The sequence below is a fragment of the Nannospalax galili genome, unplaced genomic scaffold, assembly GCF_000622305.1.
Source record: "Nannospalax galili isolate Female #2095 unplaced genomic scaffold, S.galili_v1.0 scaffold709, whole genome shotgun sequence".
In the NCBI taxonomy this organism is placed as follows: domain Eukaryota; kingdom Metazoa; phylum Chordata; class Mammalia; order Rodentia; family Spalacidae; genus Nannospalax; species Nannospalax galili.
The window spans coordinates 2,874,727-2,901,693 of record NW_008360314.1 but is presented as its reverse complement, the minus strand read 5'-3'; the positions used below and the strand labels follow the sequence as shown (position 1 = coordinate 2,901,693).

The window sequence follows — 26,967 nt, the reverse complement described above, 5'->3', positions numbered from 1 at the left end:
AAATAATGACAAACCCTGCCACTGAAGACAACATTTCAGCCATGTTAATGAGCCTGTCAAATGTTTTTCTATAACATTGATTTGAAGAGTTTTCATTTCTTTAGCTAATGCTTAGAATCTTAACACAAAACTAGAATTACAAAAAGCAATTCTTTTAGCTTGAAATCCATTGACTTTGGTTATAAAAATATATCTAATATAAAGTAATAGAGTAGGCCTGTCTTCTGTAAGTATTCTAGAACTATTTTAAACATTATGTTGAATTTTTCTTTTTCTAAAAGACCGGAAATCAATTTCTGCTCAGATCAAACTTTAGTTATACTTGAGTTCGTGTTACTCACTTTCATGTTTTTGTGGAAATTACTGTGCATATCCATAAAGTACTTAACAGCAGAAGGCTTTGTGCCTGACTTCATAGCAGCAATGTCAACACAGGGTAGTACCTATGGAAAGAGAAGGATTCTGGGTATTAGTTTGGGGAAGAAGGCATCCAATATTCTGGCTTTGGGTAAAGAGTTCCCATTTGGACTTCAAACATTTTTGGGCAGAGAACATTGTGTTAAACAAAAACAGATGTAGATGATAAGATGATATGCTGATGTGTTGGGAAGTAATTTTCTTTTGAAAAACCAGATTTTATGATAGAGAATTATTAAAGAAGATAGACTAGACTAAGATTAGAGTATACCGTGTATTTCTAAAATATATTTTTTAAAATTTAACTTTTTTTAAATCAAGGCAAGTGAGTTTTTGCCAGAGCCGCTATCAGCAGCATTATCCCTCCTTTCTGTGGACATGCCTATTTCTTTGGAATACCCAAATATTCATGACACTGTTGTGGCCTATTTGGAACAGCTGAATTCTGAAAACTACAGTGTTTATAAACGGACTGCAGAGGCTGTTTATTCAATTGAATGTACCTGTAACTTCCTATCAGATGTCGGGAAGGAGGTAAAATATTTTGCTAATATCACTTTAAATCTTTTTGATGAAATATTTAGAAAATCTAACTTACCTTTCAAACTGATAGACATGTAACCAGTGAATTGCTAGTGGTGATACATTATTATGGAATGGGTTTATAATCAAATTAAAATAAGGGTATAATTTGCACAAAAGTAACACAGACTTTGAATTATTGAATAGTATATATTCATAGTGTCACTGGTTAATAAAAGCAGTAGCTGTTACAAATGTTTTACCATTTAATAGTGAGTTCCTATATGAATGTCTTACAGTGTCTGAACCAAGTGATGCTTGATTTAACCAGAATTGTGAGGTCTATATTAGTGCATCCTTGCAGAGTTTAGATACATTTTTGTTTTAATCTTTTTTGATAGTTACTACATAACTTCATGAAGAACCTGATTTTTTTGTTGCCGTTAAATACAATTTTGAACTATTATTTGTAAGACAATAGGATGTCTTGAGGTATAGTATCAAATTTATCTCATTTAAAAATACTATTAGGACATTACTCAATTATTATCTATGAAAGGTTACTGGGAATTGGAGATGGCATTGCCTGTAATAGAGCATTATCATCTGAGAATATAACAAAATGAATCCTGAAGAGCAAGGCACACAATTCTTTAAGAAAAATTTTTTTATTATTCTTATTTTTTATATGTATGCGTGTATTGCCTGCATGTTGGTAGGTGCATCCATGTCGTGCAATGTGCACGGAGGTCAGAAGAGGGTGTCGGATCCCCTGGAACTGGATTATTGACTGTTGTTAGCTGTCATATGGGTACTGGGAATTGAACTGGGGTCCTTTGCAAGAGCAGCCAATGCTCTTAACTGCTGAGCCATCTCTCTAGCTCTGGGCACACAATTCGTAATCCTTTTGAAGTCACTCTGAACCTCAGACTTAAAATTTTCTTTATTTACTCATTATGATATGTCTCCCTCTCTCCCCCCCAGGAGTACTGGGGTTTGAACCTGGGGTCTCCTACTTGTTAGGTAAGCACTTTAACCACTGAGAGATGACCCCAGCCCTTGTGTCTGGGTTTTGTTACTCAGATTGACTTTGAACTCACTCTAGTCCTAAAAGACCTTGAACTTGGTGATCTTCCTATTTTGGCCTCTCAGTTGCTAGGATAAAAACCTGAGCCACCAGGCCTGGCTCTCTATTTGTCACTTTTTGATGCCACTGATTTCCTGTGTCTTCTCTCCTACAGTTTTAAATTGTCTCTTAAATGTTTATTTCTGTGGCATTCCCCATAGTTTTTTTTATTGTACATGCATGGAATGTCTTTTGTGTCCCGAGATTTTGTCAGGATGTTAGAATAGGGTGATATATGATAAAATATACTAGTCTAGCCTTTAGTCAGGATGGCACACCATAGACAAGCAAGAGATAACCCATTGTCACTTTAAGCTTACTCGGGTTAAATAATGAAGTTTCAGGTGGCATTTCTCTAGGAATTCCCCCCCACCCAACATCTCCTTCTAAGTTGACATTTTTCAGTTGATTGTTGACTTAGACAATTGATCGTAGACAAGTCTGGGCAATGTCAGGGTCTTGGTGTGCCTTAATTTCCGGAAGCTACTTAGTTAACTGGGAGAATTTTATTGTGCATGAGCTTGACATTTGCTATCATATTCCTCTTCTTTTGCAGGGAGAAAAGAATCTCCTAGAATTGGTGGAGCTGGCAGACCAAGCCTTGCGTAGCTTTTCCTATCATCAGCACTCCCCCCTAATAAAGGAAATCATCTCCATATGTTCAAAAATGTAATATTTCCTTTCCTAATGTGATTATTAGTGTGCATGCACATGGATGTGTGTGTGTATGCATGCATGAGCATGGTTACAGAAACTTAGGAGTAATATGAATGAAACTGACTATATCATTCCTATTTTTAGTTTAAATTGTTTTTATATGTCTCACCATTAACCTATATTAATATAACTGCATTACAATAGTTAACTGCTTTATTTAAGAGTAAACTTTAAAGATATCATACATTTGTATTTATCCATGTTTACTACTCAAATGTTTTTAATTTAAATATCCAGAAGTGGCGGATCACACCTGTAATCCCAGGACTCAGGACATGGAGGCAAGAGAGCCACTGCAAGTTCAGAGTCAGCGTGGGCTACATAGTGAGACTTAGTGTTGAAGAGCTAAAAATAAGACAAAAGTAATAGCACAAATTTAAGATTACTTTTATAAATTTTACAAGTTAGTATCTTCATTGCTATTGGAAAAATTAATTCCATGATATGACAGGCATCAATTATGAGTTTTAATTTATTTTTTATTTATATAGTGTGTGTGTGTGTGTGTGTGTGTGTGTGTGTGTGTGTGTGTGTGTGTGTGCACATGCCATGGCATGTATGTGGAGTTCAGAGGACAACTTCTGGTAGTTGGTTCTTTCCTTCCACTGTAGGATCTGGATATTGTACTCAGGTTATCGAATGTGTTCAGTAAACACCTTTACTCCCTGAGTCATCTCACTATCCCAAGTATGAATCTTCTTTTCTTTCTTTCTTTTTTGGTAAGTTCTGCCTAATTTAGTTAGCTAAAGGAGAATCTCAGTCAAAGAAGTTGAAGTAGGAAGGGATTTCTTCCAATATGCCTTGTAATCTTTTGTTTACTAACTTGCTGGCCTCAGATATCTTGGGTGTTTTTCTTTATTAACAGCTGGAAATCTACACAGGCCAGTCCATTACTCCAGGGAGAAAGTCAGAAGGTATTTCTCCATATGCTGTCTCACCCGTTGCCACAGGTGAAGGTGGAGACATATCTCTGCAGTCTGGAGATTGTGAAGGTGTGGCTTTGGTTTTCATTGTTTTTTAAATTAACTAATAAATTTGAGAACTGATAGTGGATCCCCTTACTTTGCCTCCAAAATTACATTACTTGACCTTTTGTGTAAGCTCTAAGAGGTGATGATTAATCAACTCCAGGACATTTGTATTATTAAATTTCCTTTGACTTCCTAAGTCCCATTGAATTGCTTATTATATATACCACTCCTGTAAGTGCTGTCTGGGTATAACAGGCGTTTGTGTTTTGCTGTTTTTACCTCTGATCCATTTTCACATCAATGAAAATACTTCATTTTCACAGAACTCTTCCTTCTCTTTCTTCTGCACTGGCACAGTGTAGCTACTCTTAGTGTTGGTGTATGTCTTTTGATCATGTTTTTAGAATCTGTTTTTACTGTATATGCATTTCTTTGTAAATAATACATACCATTGTTTTGTATGCTTAATTGTAATTTCATACTGCACCTATGTTTTTACCACTTACTCCTTTTATCTAAAGGATTTAAGATCTACTTAGTTGATTTATCTTTATTGTTATAAATTGGAATTTACTTTTTTGATGAATATTTAGGTTGAATCTCCTTTTTACTGAACCAAGGTTTTTAATCCTGAGTTCCGGGATTACAGGCATGTGGCACCAAGCTGATCTAAAGGTGATTTTTAAAGCCATAATCCTTGGTAGCTTCATCTCATAGGAGAAGGTTTCAAGAGGATCTTTATTGTCCCATTTATAGATGAATAAACTGAAGCTCAGAGAGTTGTGCTTAAGTACCTAAGGAAGCATGTGGCAGCTGTTTTTAAATGTTAAGGTTGAAGCCTTGACTCTCAAAAGCTTAAAATGCACTGTATGTGACATAGAGCCAGGCGTGGTGATGCACACCTTTAATCCCAGCACTTGGGAGGCAGAGGCAGGAGGATCTTTGTGAGTTCAAGGCCACCCTGGTCTACATAGTGAGTTCCAGGACAGCTGGGGCTACAGGGAGACCCTGTCTCAAAAAGACAAAAAAAAAAAAATTAAAAAAAAAAAAAAAAAAAAAATTAAAAAAAAAAAAAGACATATGTATATTTGTATTTGAGTTCACATTTTAACCTTTGAATTGTTAGTAGTGGTAAGGAAATAGTAGTTTGTAATATGGAAGAAATTAAGTGTAGATTTGGCACTTATTACCGGTTGTATTCACTGTATTGTATTCAAATTTTGTTGATATGGCACAGCTTTTGTTCTTCGCATTAAATAGCCTCTAACAAAATATTTTCTGTTACAATTGAGATTTCATGTTTTTCTCTTAGCTTTCTCCAATATTTTTTTTTTAGTTTGAATTGTTTTTCGAAAGCCTAAGTATGTCTAATGCACCACATGAGGATAAGTTTTCAGAATTGTTGATGTCTTCTGTCAGCTTTCCCAGACTATGCTTGTCTCAGTGCTTCGCCTATTTATGAAATTGTTCATTGGCAGAGAGTTGTCTGTTTTAGACAGAGTCAGAGAACATTTTCAGTACTTCATTAGCTAAAAATTTTTTTAATGAAGTGAAAATTAAAATTGGAAATAGAAGAAAGAGAAATGTTAGAAAAACCATTGTCACTAATTTAGAAACAATTTTGTATTATTTTACAGGAATGTTTAGGTGTCCATAATGTCACTAAACCTGTGTCTTCACTTTGTAGTGGAATTCATTTTCTGCTTCATCCAAAAGTTCTATATGAAATTTCTGCATTTGGTATGCAAGAACCCAAAAATGAGGTATGATATGCTAAAAAGAAGTGCAGACTCAGTCAAGTCAAGGAAATACTCAAATGAAATTCTGTAGCATGATGAGAAGCTATAGGAAGTATGCCTTTGATGTTGTGAATTGTTTACATAAAAATGTTAAAGAAGACATAAGAATCAAAATGCAAAACATACTTGATCTTGAAGAATCAGATCAAACAATTTTCTTAGGAATTTCATCTAATATATAGAGAACTGTAGAATGGTTTTAGTAACCAGATTATTTCACATTCATAAAGGTAGAAAAGCAGAAATCATTAAGGGAAGAACTGGTTAAGACTGGAATATAAGAGATTGCAGAGTGTAGGATGGGACTCCTATATGGAACCTTACCCACCCACTGGCTCAGGGACCATTTTAGAAGAGGAGGTGGAAACATTAAGAGCCAAGGCTGGTTCATGAACATAAGGAGGTTGAGGCCTCCAGGCCACTGGAGGCTTTGCTCATATGAGCCTGCTGTGGCATCCAACATGGGACCCATGTCAGCTCAATTAAACAAGGGCCCAAAGGGGAGGTGAGAAATAGTTGGCTGGCCAGCACTGGATTGAGAACTATTTGAGACTGATTGCTGCTGGGTGAGGGAGAGAATGACTTACATACGACAACTGCATGTGCTGACTGGACTCCAGTGGATGCACTTACAGTGAAGGGCATTTGGGTTCAAAGACCTGAATGAATGGGACTCAGCATGTATGGCAGAATGTATAGGGGTCGGTGGAGGGATAGGGGCAGCATGGATGGAGGAGGGGGTATGGATGTGAGTGGGAAATGTATGAAATTTTAAAAGCTCAGTAGAAAGAAAACACTGGAATATAAGATGGTGCATGTAAAGAGGAACCTTTGGAGAAAGAGATGTTAATTCTGTGCCTTTTCAGGTTGTATAAACACTGCAGGTTTGTGAGGGGGACCGGGTGGGGCTTCTCATCTGATGGGTTATGTGTCTGTGCTTGAGCAGGTGAGTGCTGCTGCCAAGGCCATTCTGTTGTACCTGCTTCAGGGACGATTGATGATGACAGCACTGACCTGGAACAAGTTTATTGAATCTCTCTGTCCTGTCATTCCAGTGTTACAGGTACTCTATGAAACCATTTATCTTTGACTGGGTGCAAGTGATTTAAAAGAATGCAAACAGTGGAACTGTCATGTTGTGAGAAAAATGAAGCAGACCAGTGAAGGCGCTGGGGACAAGAGAGCAGGAAGCGGTTGTCGGTCTTGTTTCTCCCAGAAGGCTAAACAAGGATAGCTCATTCGCCCATGTATACTTTATGTATCTGGGTGGGAAGTTAAAAACATGACTGAAAAATAGAGCTGGGTATTGTATAAAAGTTTATACAACTAGAAGGCAAAGCTAGAAGTGCTTTTTAAACATTGTGTAATTAGCTTACCTCATCAAATTCTATTTGTGCATGTACTTAATTAGTGTGATACTTGGTTTAACAAGCTCCTTGACACAAAGCTTTCTTAGCAGTCCTGGGCATTGAAGGAGTGAGGCAAGTTCAGGTCCCTGGGACCCTCCCCCCACCATGAAAAGATGTAGCTAGACATGCCATCATAGGCAGTCCTTTTATGATGCTTATTTGTTTACATATTTTAATTTAATTTTAAAAAATATTTTATTTTAATTTTATGTGTATGAGTGTATTGCCTGCATGTATGTGAGTGCATCCATGTCATGCAATGCCACGGAGGTCAGAAGAGGGCTTCGGATTCCCCTGGAACTGGAGTTAAGGATGGTTTGTATATGTTTGTCTTTGTATGAGTGTCTGCCCCATATATGTGCATGCTCATGGAGGCCAGAACTGAGTGTTGGATCACCTGGAACTGGTGTGACAGCTGTTATGAACCACCTGGTGTGGTTGCTGGGAGCTGAATTCAGCTCCTCTGGAAGAGTAACAAGTGCTCTTAACTGCTAATCCATCTTTCCAGCCCCAGGTGGTTTTTTATTTTATTTTATTTTTTTAAGAACATAATTATCTTTATTTTTAGAAACTGAACCATCAAATTGCCATTAAATATATTGTTTCTGTGCTTAAAAATTCCTATGTCTGATCTAGGCAATTCTTCAATCTAGACTTTTCTCTTTGGCAATGCTGGGGTATGTCAAGTTAACAGTTAAAGCCAGTCAGAGCATCTTCTAAGAATGAGCTTCTGGAAACATGCTTTTTTTACATTTTTATATTGCCTACATTGCATTGTATTACATGGTGTCAAAGAATATATAGAAGAAATGACTATAATTCATTGAAAACAGTCTATAACTTCCTAAGGACAGTGGTTATCTGATGCCAAGAAACACATAGGTTTTAATCCTTGTGGCTCAGTGCTTCCATTTCCCATACATAGTTCCTTTAGCACTCCATCTGTGTTCTGTTTGGAGAGCGCTAAAGGTCTGTGAAGTGCTTCAAGTAGGAGGTGCCACTGCTAGGATCTTGGAACATAGAAGAAAAAGCTATGTCAAGAAGGTTGGCATATGACCTGGAAAGATGGCTCAATAGTTAAGAGCACTGGCTGCACTTCCAGAAGACCCAGGTTCAGTTCCCAGCTCCCACATTGTGGCTAACAACCATCTATAACTCCAGTTCCAGGGAATCCAATACCTTCTTCTGGCCTTTGTGAGCATTGTATGCCTGGGATGCACTTATATGCATACAGGTAAATCACTCATACAGATAAAATAAAAATAAATAAATTTTTTAAAAAGTAGAAGAAGTTGACATACTTTTTTGTCTTTTCTAAAGAAATATACTTGTTCTTTTTTGTTCATTTATTGTTAATTTAGTTTTATTTCAGGTCCTATTTCATATAGATTATTTTCAGAAGAGACTTACTCAACTGAATCAAAAGAAATTGATGAATATTATTTTCAATTTGAAACAATATGAATAAAATTTAGTAATTTCTCTTTTTAAAAACATTCTTAGGGCTATGCTGATCCAGAAGACCCCTTAGGTAACTGCATTCTTCTCCTAAGCCAAGAGAGTTCTGAGGCAGGAGAAGGCATTCTTCCCTGCACGACCAGGCTGAAGTCTATACTGCGACTTTTGCTAGTGAAAAAACCATCGTGAGTACAATGTAATCTTTTGAATGTAAAAGATTAGTGGAATCCTTCTGGGAAAGTATACTAATTATATCAGTCTGAAAGTAGAGAACTGAGGAACTGAAGGAAAGTGACTTATTACAGAGCAGAACCAATCAAATGTGTGAAACTAAGCAGGTGAAAGGTCTTTCTTTGGATGCTTTCCTGAGGTAATTGAATCTCATTTAGTTTGTTCTGTTTCTTGGGAAGCTAAAAGAAGCCCTTTCTTTGATCATTATTGTGTGGGTATCATTTTAACTGAATGAACAGAAGGGGGAATGTATTGTTTTCTTTCCCTCTTGGGCATTGTAGCATGATCTTCTGTGTCCCTCTCTCCAGTTAACAGTGGATAGTGATGAAGACGAGTCCATTGAAAAGGCTAGGAGGAGCAGAAGTTATTTTTTTAAAGATTTATTTTATTTTTAATATGTTTATGCATGTGTGTATCTGTGTTTGGGTATGTGTATGTAAGTGCAGGTGCCCAAGAAAGCCAGAGGTGTCAGGTCCTCCTGGAGCTGGAGGTAAAGGCTCTATTATAAGCTATAGTATGTGGGTACTGGGAATCAAACTTGGGTTTTCCTGAAGAGCAATATGTACTATTAATCCTGAGCCATCTCTCCAGCCCCAGATATTCTTTTGACAGTAGATAATTTTGTTTTCCCCAGATGATTGAGAAAGTATATATGGAAATAAATTAAAACACTAAGAGAGTGAAAGGAAGAAAAATTAAAGGAAGATACCCTGCAAATATCTGTGCAGTGTGACGTTACATGTGATGCAGGAGGAAGCAGGGCAAATGAAGTCAACGTGCTCCTCAAGGAGTGGCTTCTCTGAGTGTTCTCATGGGCCCTGGGCTACACTAGTAGTTATCATTGTGCTAGCATAGCACTGTTTACTTTTAGCAAATCCTCCATTTGGTGAGTTAACACAATAAAAGTTTACTTGTTGTTCACTTAGGTGGGTTGTATTATTAATTACATTTTTTTTTGTTGCTGTGACAAAATACCTGGCAAAAGTAACAAGAAAAGGTTTAATTTTGCTCACAGCTTCAGCTTATAATCAGTCCATCATGGTGTTGTAGGCATGGCAGCAGGCACTTGAGGCAGCTGACCTCATTGTGCCTGCAGTCAGAGGGCAGAGAGAGAGGACTGGTGGTGCTCAGCCTGTTTTCTCCTTTTTATTTAGTCCAGAACCACACCCTGTGGGATGGTACAATTTACATTTATGGTGGGGTTTCCCTCCTCAGTAAAAACATTTCTGAAAACATCCTCATAGATATACCCAGAGGTATGTTTCCATAGTGAGTCTGAGTCTAGGGAAATTGACAGTAAAGATTAATGAACATCATAGGGGCTAAAGTTTCCAGTAAGCAAAGATCCTCTTAATAGAACCCAAGAGCAAGGCTAGAACTTTTTTTGCATAAGAGTAAAAAATAAAGTAATTGGACTTACACATTCTTTTCCTTTATTTGATTAATTCTATCGTATCCCATCTGTAAACTCATTGTAGTTAAGAGCCCTGTCTGTTGACTAATTTTTCTATGTCCTCATGGAGTATATAAACATAGTTGAGAGAATTATCTACAACTGACCAAATTAAGGATACCATCAAAGTTGAACTTGGTGAATGAATGAGTTTTATTGAGACTACTTAGAGGAATGTAGGTGAGGGGTTACTTATAGAAGCAGAAATGACTGAAAGTCAGCACATCACCAAAGCCCACCTCAGGGTGTGTGACAGCTCCAAGTTAGAACCGTGGAGTTCATCACACAACCTGCAGGCTGTTAGCAGGTTGGAGAGTGTCTTTACTAGGCAGCTCAGGTGACCTAAGCCTCTTCCAGACAACTAGGCTTATCTCATGACTCTCCCAGGCTGCTCTGCTGGTCTGAACCTCTTTTAGGCAGTTCACCTCATCTGAGACACACACACACACACACACACACACACACACACACACACACACACGGAACAAGAAGCCTAGTGAACCTGAAGCTATTGAGTTGCTTACCTCCCGAACTCAATGAGCTTTCCTACAGTATGGAATATTTTACCTCCCTTTAGAACATCCTCCTGTTTTACTTCCCTTTTCATATCCTGTGCCTTAACAGACCTTCTCTGAGGGAGCTTCCCTCCACCATGAAATGTGTTATTTCAGAGGAATTTGCTACACAAATATCTACCATGTGCCTGTGAGCTGCAATCAGCTATGGGAATGTAGCAGCACTCAGTGTAGACATGGGCCTTGCCCTTCTAAAATTTGGTCTCTAATTAGGAAGATTGATTTTATTATCATTATAAAATGCTATAAATATTATGATTGGAAGGACATCAGGATGACAAACCCACATGTAGGAAGGTCGACCCCTAATAAAAGATTTCCATATGTGCTAGTGCCATAATATTGTAGTTATTGGTGCACTTACTGTTCTAGAGGCTTGACTTATTATTTGGATCCTGGCTTGTGTATCTGATAGTTTTTATGGCTATGATAAATCACTAGCTTTGAAGTAAGAGTGAAAGTTATTTGACTTGCAGATTGACTTACTGAAGTTGACTGTGCTGTTTAGTCTCCATGGTCTACTCAATTGTAATTATAGATTACTCTGAATTTCTGATATTTTATAAACATAAAATTGAATGAATAAGGGTTGGGGATTTAGCTCACTGGTAGAGTGTTTACCAAAAAACACAAGACCTGGGTTAGATCCATAGCTCTAACAAAAGAAAATTAAGTGACTAGATATATATGAAGGATTTTTATAGAAAAGGAAAATATCAGTAAGATTAATATATATAGTTTTACATTAATATGATAATTCTCTGTAATTATTAACGTGTTTATAGACATTTTCATAATAGAAAATACTGACTGAAATACCTTGTGTTTTTAGGGTTCGTTCACTAGCATTAAAGCTTTTAGCATTTCATCTCACCAATGAAGAAGGGGCCGATAGAAAGCGCCCACCCATAGATGCCAGAGTTCTTTCCAGAGTTACTAATCTATTTATTGTGAGAAAACCTATTGAACTCAAATTGGATGACAGAAGAGAGCTAGTTATTAAGGTGAGTATAACGTCTGAGTTTATTACTGTGGTAATTTAATATATTTGTAGATCATTTATATTATGTGATGGTCTTTGCATTTTGTGTGACCAGGAAGGGAGAAGTATGATTCAGGTCCAGTATCCACTTATGTTCTAGATTCGTGTGGCTGCTGGATATGTCTGTTTACTGGTCAGATAGTGCTTGTATGCCTGTTATCTTCTAGGAATTATGTTCCCTTAAACAAGTATTATATGCACTAGAAATGTAAATTATGTGAGCAGTGTCTGAAATACACCATAGGTGAATAGAGTGAGAAGAAATTTTGTGATGAGTATTTTTCTTTCTTTCTTTCTTCCTTCCTTCCTTCCTTCCTTCCTTTCTCTCTCTCTCTCTCTCTCTCTCTCTCTCTCTCTCTCTCTCTCTCTCTCTCTCTCTCTCTCTCTCTCTCTCTCTCTCTCTCTCTCTCTCTCTCTCTCTCTCTCTCTCTCTCTCTCTCTCTCTCTCTCTCTCTCTCTCTCTCTTTCTTTCTTTCTTTCTTTCTTTCTTTCTTTCTTTCTTCTTTCTTATTCTGTGTATATGCATGTCTGTATGTGTTTGCCAAAAGAGGGCATCAGCTCCCCTGAGCTGAAGTTGCAGGCTGTTGTGAACCTCCTCACACAGGTGCTGGGAACCAAACTTGGGCCCTCTGAAAAAGCGGTATATGCTCTTTAACTGCTAAGTTGTCTCTCCAGCTCCTGTTTACTTATTTTTAAAATTAATTTATTAAAATACATTTTATTACATTTATTTATTTATTTATTTATTTATTTATTTATTTATTTTTGTGTGTGTGTGTGTGCACATGTACTCTGAGGTCAACCTCTTTTGGGGTCAGTTCTTCCACCACAAGAGTTTTGTGGGGTGGAACTTTAGCAGCAAACTCCCTTACCCACAGAGCTATCTCATTGGCCCTTGTGATGACTTTTACAAACAAATACCCATTGACATAAAAATATTGAGAATTGCCTATAATAGGAAAAAAAGACAAAGGTCTTATGAAAAATTTTCAGCCTCCTCATTGTAAGGAAGATAATAGGATGATAACAGGATGCCAAGGAAGTTTCGCTAAGATTTTATAGTGATTCTGAGATTTTCTTATTTATTATTTTTTAATTTGTTTGTTTGTTTGATCTCTTTACTGAACCTTTGGCTCCTTAAATGTCCCCGGAAGCATAGCACCCATTTAACCGGCTGTCTCTACATCATCCTGAACTGATACAGAATTCTGTTAGAGAAAGCCATCTGATTCATTCCTGTACTTTGTAGCTTTCCATTTCACTTCAATCTGTTTTTATTCACATTTAGATTAGGTCACCAACAATGGTGGCAGTGATGTAGGGTGACATATGCTAGTTAGTACAGTGGGGCTTTTTGTTGTTGTTTGTTTGTTTGTTTTGATGGGATTTTGCTATGTAGCTCAGGCCGGTCTTGAACTTACAGTCCTGTGACCCAGTCTCCCACGTGTTGAGGTTATAGGTTTGAGTTAATATATCCAGATTCTAATAGTGTTGTTGTTTTTTTTTTTTTTTTTGGTAATTTTTGGTGTGTTTGTTTTGTTTTTAATGAGTGAATGCATTCTCAGTATTGTTCTGAGCTTGACGTTTAACAGTTGTATGATGCCCTGGCCAGAGGATTTATAAAGTCTAGTTGGAGTATCAGTAAATACTATGCTTCTGATAGTTACTGTTTTGCCTTTAGGTATAGTTTGGAGGAAGATAGGAGAGGAATGTTTTAGTTCGCTTTTTGTTGCTGTGATAAAACATTGACCAAAACCAACTTTGGGAGAAAAAGGGTTTATTTCATCTTACAGGTTTACAGTTCATCATTTAGGGAAGCCAAGGTGGGAACTCAAGGCAGAAGCTTGAAGTGAAAACCAAAGAGGAATGCTGTTTACTAACTTTTCCCAGACGTATGTTCAGTTGCCTTTCTTAAACAGTCTAAGCCCACCTTCCTAGGCATGGTCCTGCCCACAGTGAGCTGGCCCCTCAGTTAACAATTAAAATTACCAACAGACATGCCCACAGGCCAATCTGGTGGAAGCAATTTTTCCGTTGAAGTTAACCTCTTCCTACGTATGTTAAGTTGAAATTCAAGATTAGCCATCACAGTGTTGAAGATATCAGTGGGCATGAGAAAAAAGCCATTTTGCCTTAGTTTTTTTTTTTTTTTTTTTTTTTTCATATTGCTGATTTTGCTATCTCAGACTCTGGCCTGCTACAAAGTAAGCAAATACCAGTGTCTGATTGTCACTTCATTGTTTACTCCAGGGGCAGAGAGAGTTACTAGGTTTGAGTTGCTCTTCTCAGTTAGCCTGTACAACTCAGAGAGATATTGGGAAACCTGCATGCTTCCTATGATGTTCTCAAGGTGGCTAACAGATTAATGGATGATTTATGCCTCCTAGCAAAAATGTCCATTAGGAAGGGAGGCTTATTTGACATCATGGCTCTTCTGTCAGATCCTAAGTTCTCCGATGATATAACACATCATTGATGCAAATTTATGTATAAGTATATTATTTATTTAAATAAGTTGACTTTAGGCTTTTGTTTTTATGGCATATGTTAAAATTTTTGGGGAGGAATTGGAAGCAGGTGAAAAAATATATTACTGTTGGTTTGCAGTTGGAGACTGTTGAAAAGGTATATGAAATCTTTACTTCAGATGATGTCGATCTTGATTTGAGAAAGTCGGCTGCAGAGCAGCTCGCTGTGATCATGCAAGGTAATGACTTTTTGTTTTATAAGTGATCATATGTTGCTGACCTAGGATTTGAGATTTCTGTGTAGTAAGGAGGATTGGATTGACAGATGAGTATTCCTTGCCAGGTCTAGCCTCTTACTTCTGTTTTAGACTTACTGTTAGCATTTCATGGTTATTGTGACATTGGATACTATAATGAGAAGGTAATGTGAAAAAGCGTAATCGACATAGTCATATGTTTAAACTTTTTAAAAATTTAATTTTTTATTTTATGTGTGTGTGTGTATTGCCTGCATATAGATAGGTAAGTGCACCTGTGTCATGCAGTGCCCACAGAGGTCAGAAGAGGCTGTTGGATCCCCTGGGACTGGAGTTACAGAGAGTTGTTAGCTGCCATGTGGGTGCTGGGATTCGAATCTGGGTCTTCTGCAAGAACAACCAGTGTTCTTAACCGCTGAGCCATCTCTCCAGCCCCCGTATTCATATATTATTTAATTTTAATTTTTTTGATTGAGGCATAATCCAGTTAAAACATTGTCTGAAGACCTGAGTAGACATTTTACAAAATAAGATATCTAGATGGCCACAGGTGTATGAAAACATGCCTCACATCACTACCCATCATGGGAATGGGAATAAAAACCACATTCCAGTTAGAATGACTACTGTCAAGAGGAGAAAAAATATGCTGGCAAGGATGGGGCAAAAGGGGAGCATGCCTTAGGTACTCTTGGTGGGAATGTGATTAGTTCAACTGTTTTAGAAAATAGTATATAAGTTCCTCAGGAAATTACAAACAGAACTACCATAATGATCCAGTGAACCCCTCACTAGGTACATTACTGAAGAAAAATAAATTCCTATGTTGGAGAGACACTGTCCTATGTTTCATGTAGCACCATTTACAATGTGTGATTTGTTGTTTTAATAACAATAATACAGAGTACATAAAATGAGCTCTAAAAATGTGGAAGCTAGGCATGGTGGCACATGCCTATAATCCTACCACTTAGATCACTAGATGTGATAGTGCACAAGTGCCATCCCAGTTCTTAGGTGGTAGTGGCAGGAGGATCAGGAGTTCAAGGTCCTTCTTGATGATGAGTTCAGGGCCAGCCAAGAATGCATATGACTCTGCCTCTAAATAAATAAATGAATAAATAAATATTAAGTAAATAGAGAGCCTTGGTTAAAAGAAATCGAAGGGTCTGGCAAGATGGCACAGCAGGTAGAGGCAGTTGCTGTCAAGGCTGAGTTTAATCCCTAGGACCCACATGATGAAAGGAGAGAATTGACTCCCACAGACAGTTTTCTGACGTGCGCGCACACTCCCACCCACCCCCCCCCACACATACACACTAAGCAAATAAATATTTTTTTAAATCGAGGAACAATATTTTTAGAGAGTATTACTTTAATATTGCTAACATTTCAAAGTATAGTTCTAATGTACCCCATACTGGGCCTACTACAAACTTACTATTTTAAAAGTAGCCATTAAAAATAGGTACAGTGATACCTAATAGTTTAATATCAGTATGCATATGTATGTGTTTGTCAAAGAAGAAAATTTGTCCTCATATTATTTGCCAAAGGCTTGCATTGAACCTATAAACAACTAGCATTTCTGGCTGTAGTAACTTCTGTGAGAGTGCGTGTGTGTGTGTGTGTGTGTGTGTGTGTGTGTTTATATATAAACATTTTAAGTATAAAATACTTAAAACTTTTACTTAACAATTACAACATATAAATATATAATTATAAAAAGAATTTATATTTTTCAGAACTATACATAGTATCTTAAAGTCATCTTAAATTTCCTATTAATAATTTAATAGGAATAATAGAGATATAATATTAATAATGATGGAAATAATGCATAAATATAAAATATTTGTTCAAGAAATTTATTTACATGTTAATTTATGGACAATTCTAAATATTTCAAGGTGACCAGTTTGGGGAAAAAGGAGAAGTGAAAATGAAACAAGGTGGAGAAAATATTTGCCATGTAGAATTAAGTAATTCATCTATGCACTTAAAGTTCTAGTACTATTCAGAGTCTAAAATAGTTTACATGTTTATTCTTTTTTTATACTTTTATTTTTGCATTATAGATACAAGATATCCTTGTAACTAAAATGTTTTCACATGGTTTAGATTTATCTAAAGTAAAAGATTAAAGATTTGTCTTCTAATTTCAATCCTAAGTATAACTTTTTAGTAGCTTGAAAGTTGTTTGGATGACTGATGTATTTCAAAATATGTTTTTAAAGTTACAAAACTGTTGTTAAACTTTTAATAATTTTTGGTCTATAGATATTAAAATGCATGCTGTGGTGAAAAAGTTATGCCTAATTGACAAGATAATTGGGTATTTAAATAAATGTGTGGCTCAAGATGGCAAGGTAAGGCTAATGTTTACACTTTTTTTGGTATGTTGATTTTTTTAGTATGTTTTAGAGAGAGAGAGAGAGAGAGAGTGTGTGTGTGGTGTATGTGTGTTGTATGCATGTGTGCATGCAGGTGTACTTGTCTATACATGAGTATATGGTGGGTAGAAACTGATGTTGGATGTCTTCTTCTGTTATCCTGTACACTATATTTTGAAGCAGGGTCTTTCACCCCCCACTTCAGCTCAATGTTTTGGTTAGGATGGCTGGCCATCAAGCCCCCAGGATCCTCTGGTCTTCACCCCCAAGTGCTGACTTACAGACATATGCTACCACATGTGTTTCTTATTTATGTGCTGGGTTTATACTCAGGTCCTCATGCTTGCACAGCAAGTACTCTTCTTATTAAACCATTTCCCCAGTTCTGTAGGTTGATTTTATTAATTAGTTCTGAGTTAAATTAGCTGAATTTGAATGAGTACTTAGATATTTTAAAAAAGATTTATTATTGTTTTTTTTGTGTGTAAGTATTTTGATTGCATATATGTATGTATGTGCCCTGTGTGCCTGCTTGGAGCCTGAGGAGGCAGGAAGTGGGAATCAGACCCACTAGAACTGGAGTTACCGACTGTCTTGAGCAGACATGTGGGTGTTGGGAACAGAACCCAGGTCCTCTGCAAGCACAGTGAGTGGTGTAACTGCTGAGCCATCCCCAAGTATTTGGATTTTTAAATCTTTAGTAATACCCACTGTTTATTTTTTTAATTTCTGAAAGAGGTCTCTGCAAAGGAAAACTAAGCTTAAAATTTTTGTGAGCTTCATAAAGAGAAGTATAATTTTGCTTCTAAGTAATTCTTAACATATTTTTAAAAAAGTAATTCTTAACATCGTCTCATTTTAGTTTCATCTAATTTTAATGACAAAGCCATAAAACAAAGAATCAATTAATATGGTATATTTTATCTCCTTGAAGAATTAGTGAAAATAAAAATGATTGTGTATTTCCTCCTGTCAGGTTATAGAATGCTTGATTCAGCCCTGTCTCACTCTCCTGAGGAAGGTTTTATGTGCTGATCCAGCTATTCGTGTTTCCCTGTCACAACAATCTTCTCTCTTGACCCTGTTATTCAGAGGTGAGTAAAATAAATGCTACAGTGTCATCAGTTGTAAACTTCATTCATTCTTTAACTGTAGGTAACATTTACTTTCCATTTTACTAACCACAAAGTTTCTTAGTGACTGACTATTCTACTAATAAATTGACAGTGGTAAGCACTTAATGCTTTTGTGGAAATATTCCTTATACTGCTGTTTCCTAATGGACCTCAACTGAGAGAAGCTGAAGCTCCAATTGGTCTTTCCACCTGTTCGTAGACAGTACACGTAACTTAGTGCTCAGGTGGTGAATCATTTTGTATGAAGGTGAGGCCGCAGCAACTCTCCTTCTTCTTTTTCTTCAATATCTGTTCCATCTTCTCATTATTTTTGTACAATCTGACCTGGAAACTTTGCTGTTGTATCTAATTATGTCCTTAGACTGGCATTGAGATTATAGACCCAACTTATGAGGAATAGGAACTAAACCACACTGAGTAGCTCATTGTGAGTATTAGCTTTATTTTATTTTAAAAAGGTTGTATTTTTTTTTTTTTTAAATTCAGATTAGTTTGATTTGTGTGTAATGTCATTTGGATAGAAAAATGTCATGGGTTTTGTCTTCTTTGCTATTGTTTTTAATACAGAACTTGGTAGCATTTTAATATTTGTCAGGGTTCTCTAGAGGAACAGAACTGATGGAATGACTATATATTATGAAAAACAATTTGTTAGATTGGCTTACATGATAGGGAGCAGGTAGTGCCTGCCTGCAGTGGTTCAGTTCTAATCTGGTGCTGAGGCCTGAATGATTCCTGGACAGCCTCTGGTCTTTTGCTCACGTTGGTAGGTTGAAGAAGCAGTGTTCTGATGTCATGGGAGCATGGTGGCAGCAGAAGCAGCAGCAGCAGGCTTGAAACTCCACCATCAGGTGAAGGCAGGCAGGCCAAGAAGCAAGGCTTTCCCCTCAGATCCCTTTACACTGGGCTGCCACCAGAAAGTGTAGCCTCTAGGCATGGCTCTTCCTTTATTCCAGACAATCAAGTTGACAATCAGGGTAACATCACAGGTCTTTGCTTGTTTGTTTTTGTTTTTGTTCTTTTTTTTTTATTTAATTTTTTGTTGAATTTTTGTGCATTTCACACAAAACATCTTAACCATCTTTATACCCCCTTCTCTGCTGGCACCAGTTCATAACCTGCCCCCCGCCACACACACACAGGAGTTCATACATTCTGTTTTTTGTGTTAAGACCTATCATGTCAAGTTAGTATCCCCAGATGTCCCTCAGTGAGGGACATGCACTGAGGTCCAGTCAACCTATCTGAAACCCCTCCCTTTAAGAATATCAGCTCTTCCATATTTAACAGTAATCAGCTGCCAATATTTCTTCAGCTAAGATTGGGGTCTGCAGTCCATTTCCAAAGTTCTATCCTGGGTTTTTGTCTGTTTGAGTTTGCGTGAGTCTTGTGCATGCTGACACCATTGCTGTTCATATGAGCAAGGTCCTAGGAGCCTGTAGTACTCTATTTGCATATGGTCATGCGTCTCCTCACTGGCTCCCCCCGCCTCCACAGTGGTTCCTGAGTCCTGGGTATATAGGTTTTAATATAGGAGTCCTGTCCAAGGACCCACACCCTTATTCTCTATATTTTGGCCATTTGTAACCTTTTGTTTTCCTGACCCTCTGTTGCATGAGGGAGCTTCATTGATGAGAATTGAAAAGTGCATTAGTGTTCTCTTTATCCCTTATTCTATATTCTGTGAATCTTAGGTGTAGAGGTTCCATCATAGATGTGCCACTTAGATAGACTTGGGCAATTTACAGATGTTCTCTGTGTGTGATCTGCTGTGGAATTCTGTAATGATCTCTGACTGTTGAAAAAGAAGCTTCTTCGATGGGTGGTGACTAGGATATTTGTCTATAAATTTAAAGTTCCGTATTTTGCAAATAGTAAGAAATTGCATTTATCTAGTGATGTGACAGCCTTGGGGTGCTCTCTTAAAAACGCTGAGAGTCTGTGAGCTCTCCAGCTATGTGTATTTGGCTAGGTTTACAGTATCACACGATACTCCCATTGAGTGGACTTTAACTCCAATTAGGTAGCTGTTGATTACCCCCAAGATAAAAGTGCCACTACTGCACCAATATTGTTTGCTGTGCCAGTCATTGATGTGGTTTTTAGGCCTTGAATCTGGTGTTGGACCATCGATTGATGTTCTTCCTTGGTTCCTTCATAGTGCTCTCCAAAGCTATGAGAGCTAGCCTTCAGGGGAGGTGGCTTCTAGGTCAGTTCCAGCTCCAGTGCTCTAAATCCTGTGTCCAAAGTATGTACTGCCTTCAGCAATAGGATCTTACCTTCAAGTTCTGGGAGGCAATGTTCTTGATTTTTTTTTTTTTTTTTTTTTTTTTTTTTTTTTTTTTTTTTGAGAAAGGGTTTCCTTGTAGCCCCAGTTGGCCTGGAACTCCTTATGTAGACCAGGCTGGCTTGATCTCACAGAGATCTGCCTATCTTCACCTCCTAATTGCTGGGACTAAAGAAAGGTATATGCTACCATGGCCACCTCCATCACAGCTTTACATAACACTTTGTTTCCTACAAGTGTACATCATTGCTTTTACTTGTCCTAAAGAGGCATCTTGATCAATATCTTAGTATTTTTAATCTTGTATGGTACTTGGCATTTCAGAGATAAATGAAGTTTACATTAAAATATATTATTAGAGTAAAGCCATTTTATTTTAGCATTTTTTCCTAATAATTTCTGCTTATAAAATGATTAGAGCACAGTTTATATAAGAAGCATCTGTAAAAGTCCAAATGAGGTAAAGAGACTCATGTTTAAGGTCATAAAATTTTAAGTGGAGTGTAAAACTTTTATAAGTTCTTTTATATTGATTGAAAGAACAGCAATTTTGGATTTCTAGTTTTATTGCTTTCTTTAAAAATATTTACTTTATTTATTCATTTATTCACTGTTTTATTTTTTGAGACAGGTAGGCTTTTCTGACTAGAACTTGCTATATATGCCAGGTTGTTCTTGAAATTGTGGTGATCCTCTTGCTTCTGCCTCCTGAGTGCTAGAATTATAGATATGCTCCATTATGCCCAGTCTCAAGTTTTTTCATTCATGCTAATGCTTTTCTTCTTATAAACCTATCCATTTATAACTTAAGAATTGATCTTAAGAGTAATACCAGATTCTAAAGCAGTTTTTTGTTTTTTATTTTAGTGATGTTGGGCATCAAACTCAAGATCTTGTTTGTGCTAGGCAGCCTAGTATTGTAGCAGTGACTATACCCCTGTATAGAAAAAGCACTTTCCATGGCAACATGAACTGTATCCTTTTGATATTTAAGAATTATTCTATCTTATAAGTGTGTAGTGCAAAATTAATTTTTTAACCAACTGCTCTACCAGGAAAATTCAGTCTTTCAAACATTTATTGAACACATAGTATATGCTGGGGGCAGTGATCAGCCCCTGGTTACAGTTATAAGCATGGCTAATGGACTGCCAGAGCTTATAAGAGAGTCAGAGATTCTAATAATAATTGTAAAATGCAGCATTCTAATACCTGGACTGAGATCCCTGGTACCAGAGCAAGTGCTGCACATATTATGTTTAGGAAAAACATTAGGTAATGATTCTAGGAAATTCAGTCTCTCACCTGGAATTTGAGAATTGCATGAGAGTTCAGATAGTAATGATTGACTTCTTGATAGAGGGAGCCTAAGGAGGAAGGGTATGCTTGATATGTTAGCTGGTAGGGGACAGCGGGATTTGGAAAAGTATAGGTGAAGGGGAAATGGTGGGCAGTGTGTGGTAAGCCTTATTAAATAGCAGGGAGGAGCCCATTGAAGCTGCTAAGTGGAAATATGTATTTTAGAGATTATTCTGTCCTAGCATGGAAAATAGGTTCACAGGCTTTAATAATTAAACAGCCTCTCAGATACAGTTTTGAATTACAAACTTCATACTCTCACAGAATCTTGTACTGTATTTCAGGGTTAGAAACTGTCTTAAATAGTATTCATCAGACAATTATAGAGTGAGGAAGTTGGGATCTAAGAGACATTTAGGGACTTGGCCAGAGACATAACTAGACATGTGGTGGAGGCAGGAGAAGAACTCAGACTTATTTATCTGTATTTGTTTTTGTTTTAAATGATGACAAACTTAGACATCCACCTTACAAAATTTAATATAGTATTGAACTATACAAAATAAAATAGTATAAGATTTCATCTTCTCTGTTTTCTTAATATCCCCCAAAGAATAACAGTGCACTTTTGTTTCATAGTGGGCCATATTCCTGGATGCTTGTTTCAGATTTTCACTATTACATCATCATCTATATGGCCATCTTGTGCATGCATTGAAGTTGGAATTTCTGAATCACAGATACTTTATGAAATATGGTTAAATTCCTGTCCAAATCATTCTCCCCAGTGCTAAAACGGCTGATTTTTCTCATAGCTTTGCTGCCACTTTGGTGTTCCTTATTTCAAAGTTTTCTTTAGGTAAAAATAATAGTTTAAACAGGTTGTGGAGTGATGAGTATGGCAAAATGGAGGCGTAGGGGAATGGTTTGTCAAAATGAAGTGTGCATGAAGACATCAATAGAAATCTATGATCTTGCAACCCAAGTAAAAAAATATGCTAAGAGGATAGGAGGGAGCACATGTGATGCAAAAGAACAGAGGGTGGGGGATAGATACTGGGAGCTGAAGGGTTAAGCAAAGGTAGACGGGATGGGAACAGGTTGACTAAAACTAAGGGAGTATGAAGAAGTGTTATGAAACCCCACTAGCTTGTAAGCTAACTAAACTTTCACAAAAACCGAGTTTGTGCTATTTTTTTAACCTGAAAACCTAAGATCTTATGGAAAGTAAAGATAAGGATCAAAATCAATTTTAACCCCATATCATTGGCAGTTGTATTCCAGAAATTTCTTATGTATTTGGAAATATTCCAAATCATTCTGTGTCTACTAAGAAGAAATGTCCATTTTATCATAAGTTAATTTTTACATGATTGTATTTCTTTACTTTTTAGATTTTTTTGTTTGTTTATTTTTTGAGACAGAGTCTCCTTGTAGCCCCAGCTGGCCTCAATGGCACAGAGCTCTGCCTGCTTCTGCCTCCCTATTGCTGGGATTAATGTCATGTGCTACCATGCCTGGCCTTAGATTGTATTTTCAGTCATGCAAATTACATATTTTTATTTTCTTAGAATTACAAAAGATACTCTTTTAAAATATGGATTTCTTGTTGTGGTTCTCTAGATTTGAAGGTTTGGTGTTGTTTTTCCTATGTGACTGGTACAAGTACCATTCCTATTTATTCCTCAGTACTTCCTAGTACTTCCTAGGTTTCAAACACTGAAAAATTGTATCATTGGGAATGTTACAGAACTAGACACTGATGCCTTTGATGTTAAAGGATTTGACCAGGCCTCTTAACTAGCATGTGGTACAGCTAGTGTTATACCTACTAATTCAGAGGAAGTTTTTTTCCATCATTTTCTCATAAAAAGCAGATATAAAAACCAGAACAGCAAGCATAAACACAGTATTTAACATTAAATTCTAGGACCATGTTTGTCATGAAGATATAAAATTATAAATGATCTTTCAGTGAGGAAATTTTGAAGCCATGTCACTTGACTGTGATCACCTATAACTAGGATTTAATGAATGGGTCTGCAAGTGTGACTCTTGGGCCAATAGTATCTATATCCTCTGGGAACTTGCTAGAGATGTCCATTTGTAGGCTTTACCTGAAATAGACTGAATTAATGTTTGTAAGGTGATGCTCATGCATTTGAAAGCTTCAGAGAGAGTATCGGTGATGTCAGTTTTTCTCAGTTAATGCTGTATTTCTTTTTCAGGTTAAGATATTTCAGATTTGAAGTAACTTTTTTTCTTTTATTCTTTCTAGAAGTATAAAGATCTTAAGAACTTGCTCTCCTTTTGTTTTTCAGTTTCCTTGATATTTCAGGAAGATTGTACTGTGGTGACTGAAATTGGGGCATTGTTTTGTCTTCTGTTGTTTGAGGAGGTATCAAGAATGGATACATGGTGAGATACAAGAATTTGGGTTTTTTAATTTTTACTGGTAGTTATTTATCTAGGGTCTGATGTAGTCCTACAGCAGTGCTTTGAAGTATCTTAACTTAAAAGGCTTTCCTTGCTGTACACATGTGCTATGCTTTTTGGTTTGTAAGTATTATTTAAAAAGTCCCTTTATTAAAAAAAAAACCCTGAATTATTCTTAGTATAAACTTTAAAAATTATTTCAACAGTCTTAGATATATCTTTATTATAGCTTCAACTTTGTGTGCTTCTTCTTTAGCATTTTATTATCTTTAAAAATGAGAAAATATTTAGGATGGTAATACATGCTTAACATGATTGTAAGAAGCATCAGTGAGCAGGGCTACAAAGCAGAGCTGCCCGTACAGCCACGGTATTATGTCACGTGCTGTTAAAATAATGTGGAACTATGGTAGCAAACATGAATGCAATCTGCTCTTGTCCAACTGAAGTGGGTTATACTGCACAGAACTGTGGTCTACTCAGTTACGTCTTTTTATTTTTCTTTTATGAAATAGGTCTGTTAATCCTTCCAATAAACCTTGTTTGTCATCAGTCTTCAGCTTGCCTGTTTCAGTTTTCAGAAGGTAAAGGATTTATTTCTCTCATTTTCATGAAGGGCAAAATATTGTTAGATCATGGGAAGGTGCAATCTATAATTTGCCACAGTTTTGATTCAGCTTTTAAATCATAAACCTTGAATACTATCATGTTTTCTTCACTTTGGTGCCTTGGAAACTGAGTAAGTATAACTCTTCCTCATCAACTTTTTATTTCAATCAGTCTCATGCAAATTTATAGAAACACTGAAAGAACTATAGTGTATGTTTGTGTTCCCATAAGCCTCGAATCATTGTGAGTATATGGGACTAATTGTACTCTCTTTCTCTTTGTGTATTTGTAATTTCCATAGTCAACAATTTGAAAATGTATTTCAGAAATAATATCACTTTTTCAAAATGCAGTGTCAAGACCACATGTTGGATTAGATTATATGTCTGTCTAGAACTTCAAAAAATGAAAGTTGTTTTCATGTCTAATGTACATGAAGTTTATAGGTAATACATAGCTCTTTTTTTTTTCCTCAGTAAACACATTCATGGAAATGGTAAGCAGGTAAAGCTAATGAGTGCCTGCTTCCAGCTCAGAGCCTCCCTTCAGACTTTCTCATTACCTTCTTCCATCATCAAATGTAATCTTGTTTTATTTTCTATTACTAAATATTATTTTGCTCAGTTTTGGATATTATCAGTGCAGAGCGTTCTTGCATTTGGTTTACTTTACTCCACTTGGAAGGGTTTGTCTGTGTCATTTCATGAGGCACTTCTCTGTATGAGGAAAAGCAAGCATTTCCTTTACCATTCTGCTGCTGGACACCCATTTCCTATTTGGGAGCTGTTGTCAATAATGACTGCTGAAGGCATTTTCTATTTTTATTTTTATTTTTTGATTTATTGATTTTTATTTTGTTTGTATGATTGTTCTTCTTGCGTGTATGTAAGTGCACTCATCTCATACAATGCCTGCAGAGGACAGAGGGGGGTCATTGGTGCCTCTGAAAACTGGAGTTACAGGTGGTTGTCTGCAACCAGGTCCTCTGCAAGAGCAGCCAGTGCTCTTAACAACTGAGATAACTCTCCAGCCCTCTAAGTACATTCTTTTTTTAAAAAAATATTTTTTTATTATTTTTATTTTATGTGTATGACTGTATTGCCTGCATGTAGGTAAGTGTACCCGTGTTGTACAGTGCCCACGGAGGACAGAAGAGGCTGTTGAATCCCCTGGACCTGGAGTTATGGACAGTTGTTAGCTGCCACATGGGTGCTGGGATTCGAACCCGGGTCTTCTGCAAGATCAGTCAGTGTTCTTAACTGCTGAACCATCTTTCCAGCCCCAAGGACATTCTTAATTACACGTCATTACTATGACATAGAATATCTGTAGGCTTACCTTTGTAACAGTATTACAAAATGATACAGATTTATACTTTCATAATCAGTGTAAGAATATTAGCTGCCCCATATTCTGAACAACTCTTGGTATTTTGATCACCAATTTTGATAGTTTTTAAGGGTGGCTAAACACTAAAACTCATACAACTATGAAAGTGATACTTACAAGATCATTTTGTAGGTGCTGAGAATCATGTAGCCTAGAAACCCCATGTCCCAAACAGAAAATAGAACCTCTAGTAAAGTATAAAAAACAACAGCAGAAAATAAAACAAGTGTGTTTTTGTGCCAATAATATGCTGTTTTTATAACGCTAGCTCTGTGATATAGTTTGAAATAGGGCATGATAATCCACTGTCCCAAAATACCCCTACCCCATCCCCAGCATTGTTCTTCATGCTCAGGATTGTTTTGGTTATCCAAGTCTTTTATGATTCCATATGCATTTTAGGATTTTCTTTTTTCTGTTTCTGAGAAGAATGTCTTTTGGATTTTGATTGGTATTGCACTGAATCTGTAAATTGCTTTTGGTAGTATGATCATTTTCATATTAATTCTATCAGTCCTTGAGCACAGGAGATCTTTCCATCTCCTTGTGTCTTCCTTAATCTTTCTCTTTGAAGATTTAAAGTTTTCATTGTAGAGATCTTTAATCTTTAATTAAGTTTATTCAATTGTGAATGGCTGTTTTTCCATGAACTCTTTCTCTGATTATTTGTTATTGGTATATACAAAGGCTACTGATTTTTGTAAATTGATTTTGTATTCTGTGACTTTCCTGAAAGTGTTGATCCTTTTATAGAAGCTTTTTGTTGGAATTATTGGAATCTTATGTATATCATCTGCAAATAGGCATAATTTGACTTCTTTTCCCATTAGTGCCCCTTTAATTTCCTTTTCTTGTCTTATTGCTCTAGCTGGAGTTTCAAGCACTGTATTGAAAAGGAGTGGAAATAGTTGACAGCCTTGTCCCTAATTTTAATGAGAATGCTTCACGTTTTTCTCCCATTTAGAAGATGTTG

The 26,967-nt window shown here is 36.7% G+C and overlaps 1 protein-coding gene across 2 annotated transcripts in view; it reads left to right on the top strand.

Moving 5' to 3' along the window:
* Rttn (rotatin) overlaps positions 1-26,967 on the top strand; it is a 194,107-nt gene that overhangs the window by 47,643 nt on the left and 119,497 nt on the right. Inside the window, exons 12-23 of one of the 2 annotated variants that reach the window (XM_008824930.3) lie at positions 739-951; positions 2,622-2,734; positions 3,648-3,774; positions 5,391-5,516; positions 6,499-6,615; positions 8,465-8,604; positions 11,511-11,682; positions 14,328-14,427; positions 16,726-16,814; positions 17,815-17,932; positions 23,882-23,978; positions 24,512-24,580. In XM_008824930.3, coding sequence (XP_008823152.1) covers positions 739-951; positions 2,622-2,734; positions 3,648-3,774; positions 5,391-5,516; positions 6,499-6,615; positions 8,465-8,604; positions 11,511-11,682; positions 14,328-14,427; positions 16,726-16,814; positions 17,815-17,932; positions 23,882-23,978; positions 24,512-24,580 — 1,481 coding nt within the window. Of the gene's footprint in view, positions 1-738; positions 952-2,621; positions 2,735-3,647; positions 3,775-5,390; positions 5,517-6,498; positions 6,616-8,464; positions 8,605-9,474; positions 9,537-11,510; positions 11,683-14,327; positions 14,428-16,725; positions 16,815-17,814; positions 17,933-23,881; positions 23,979-24,511; positions 24,581-26,967 lie in introns of those variants that run through there. The other variant, XM_029559532.1, reaches the window with a different exon arrangement.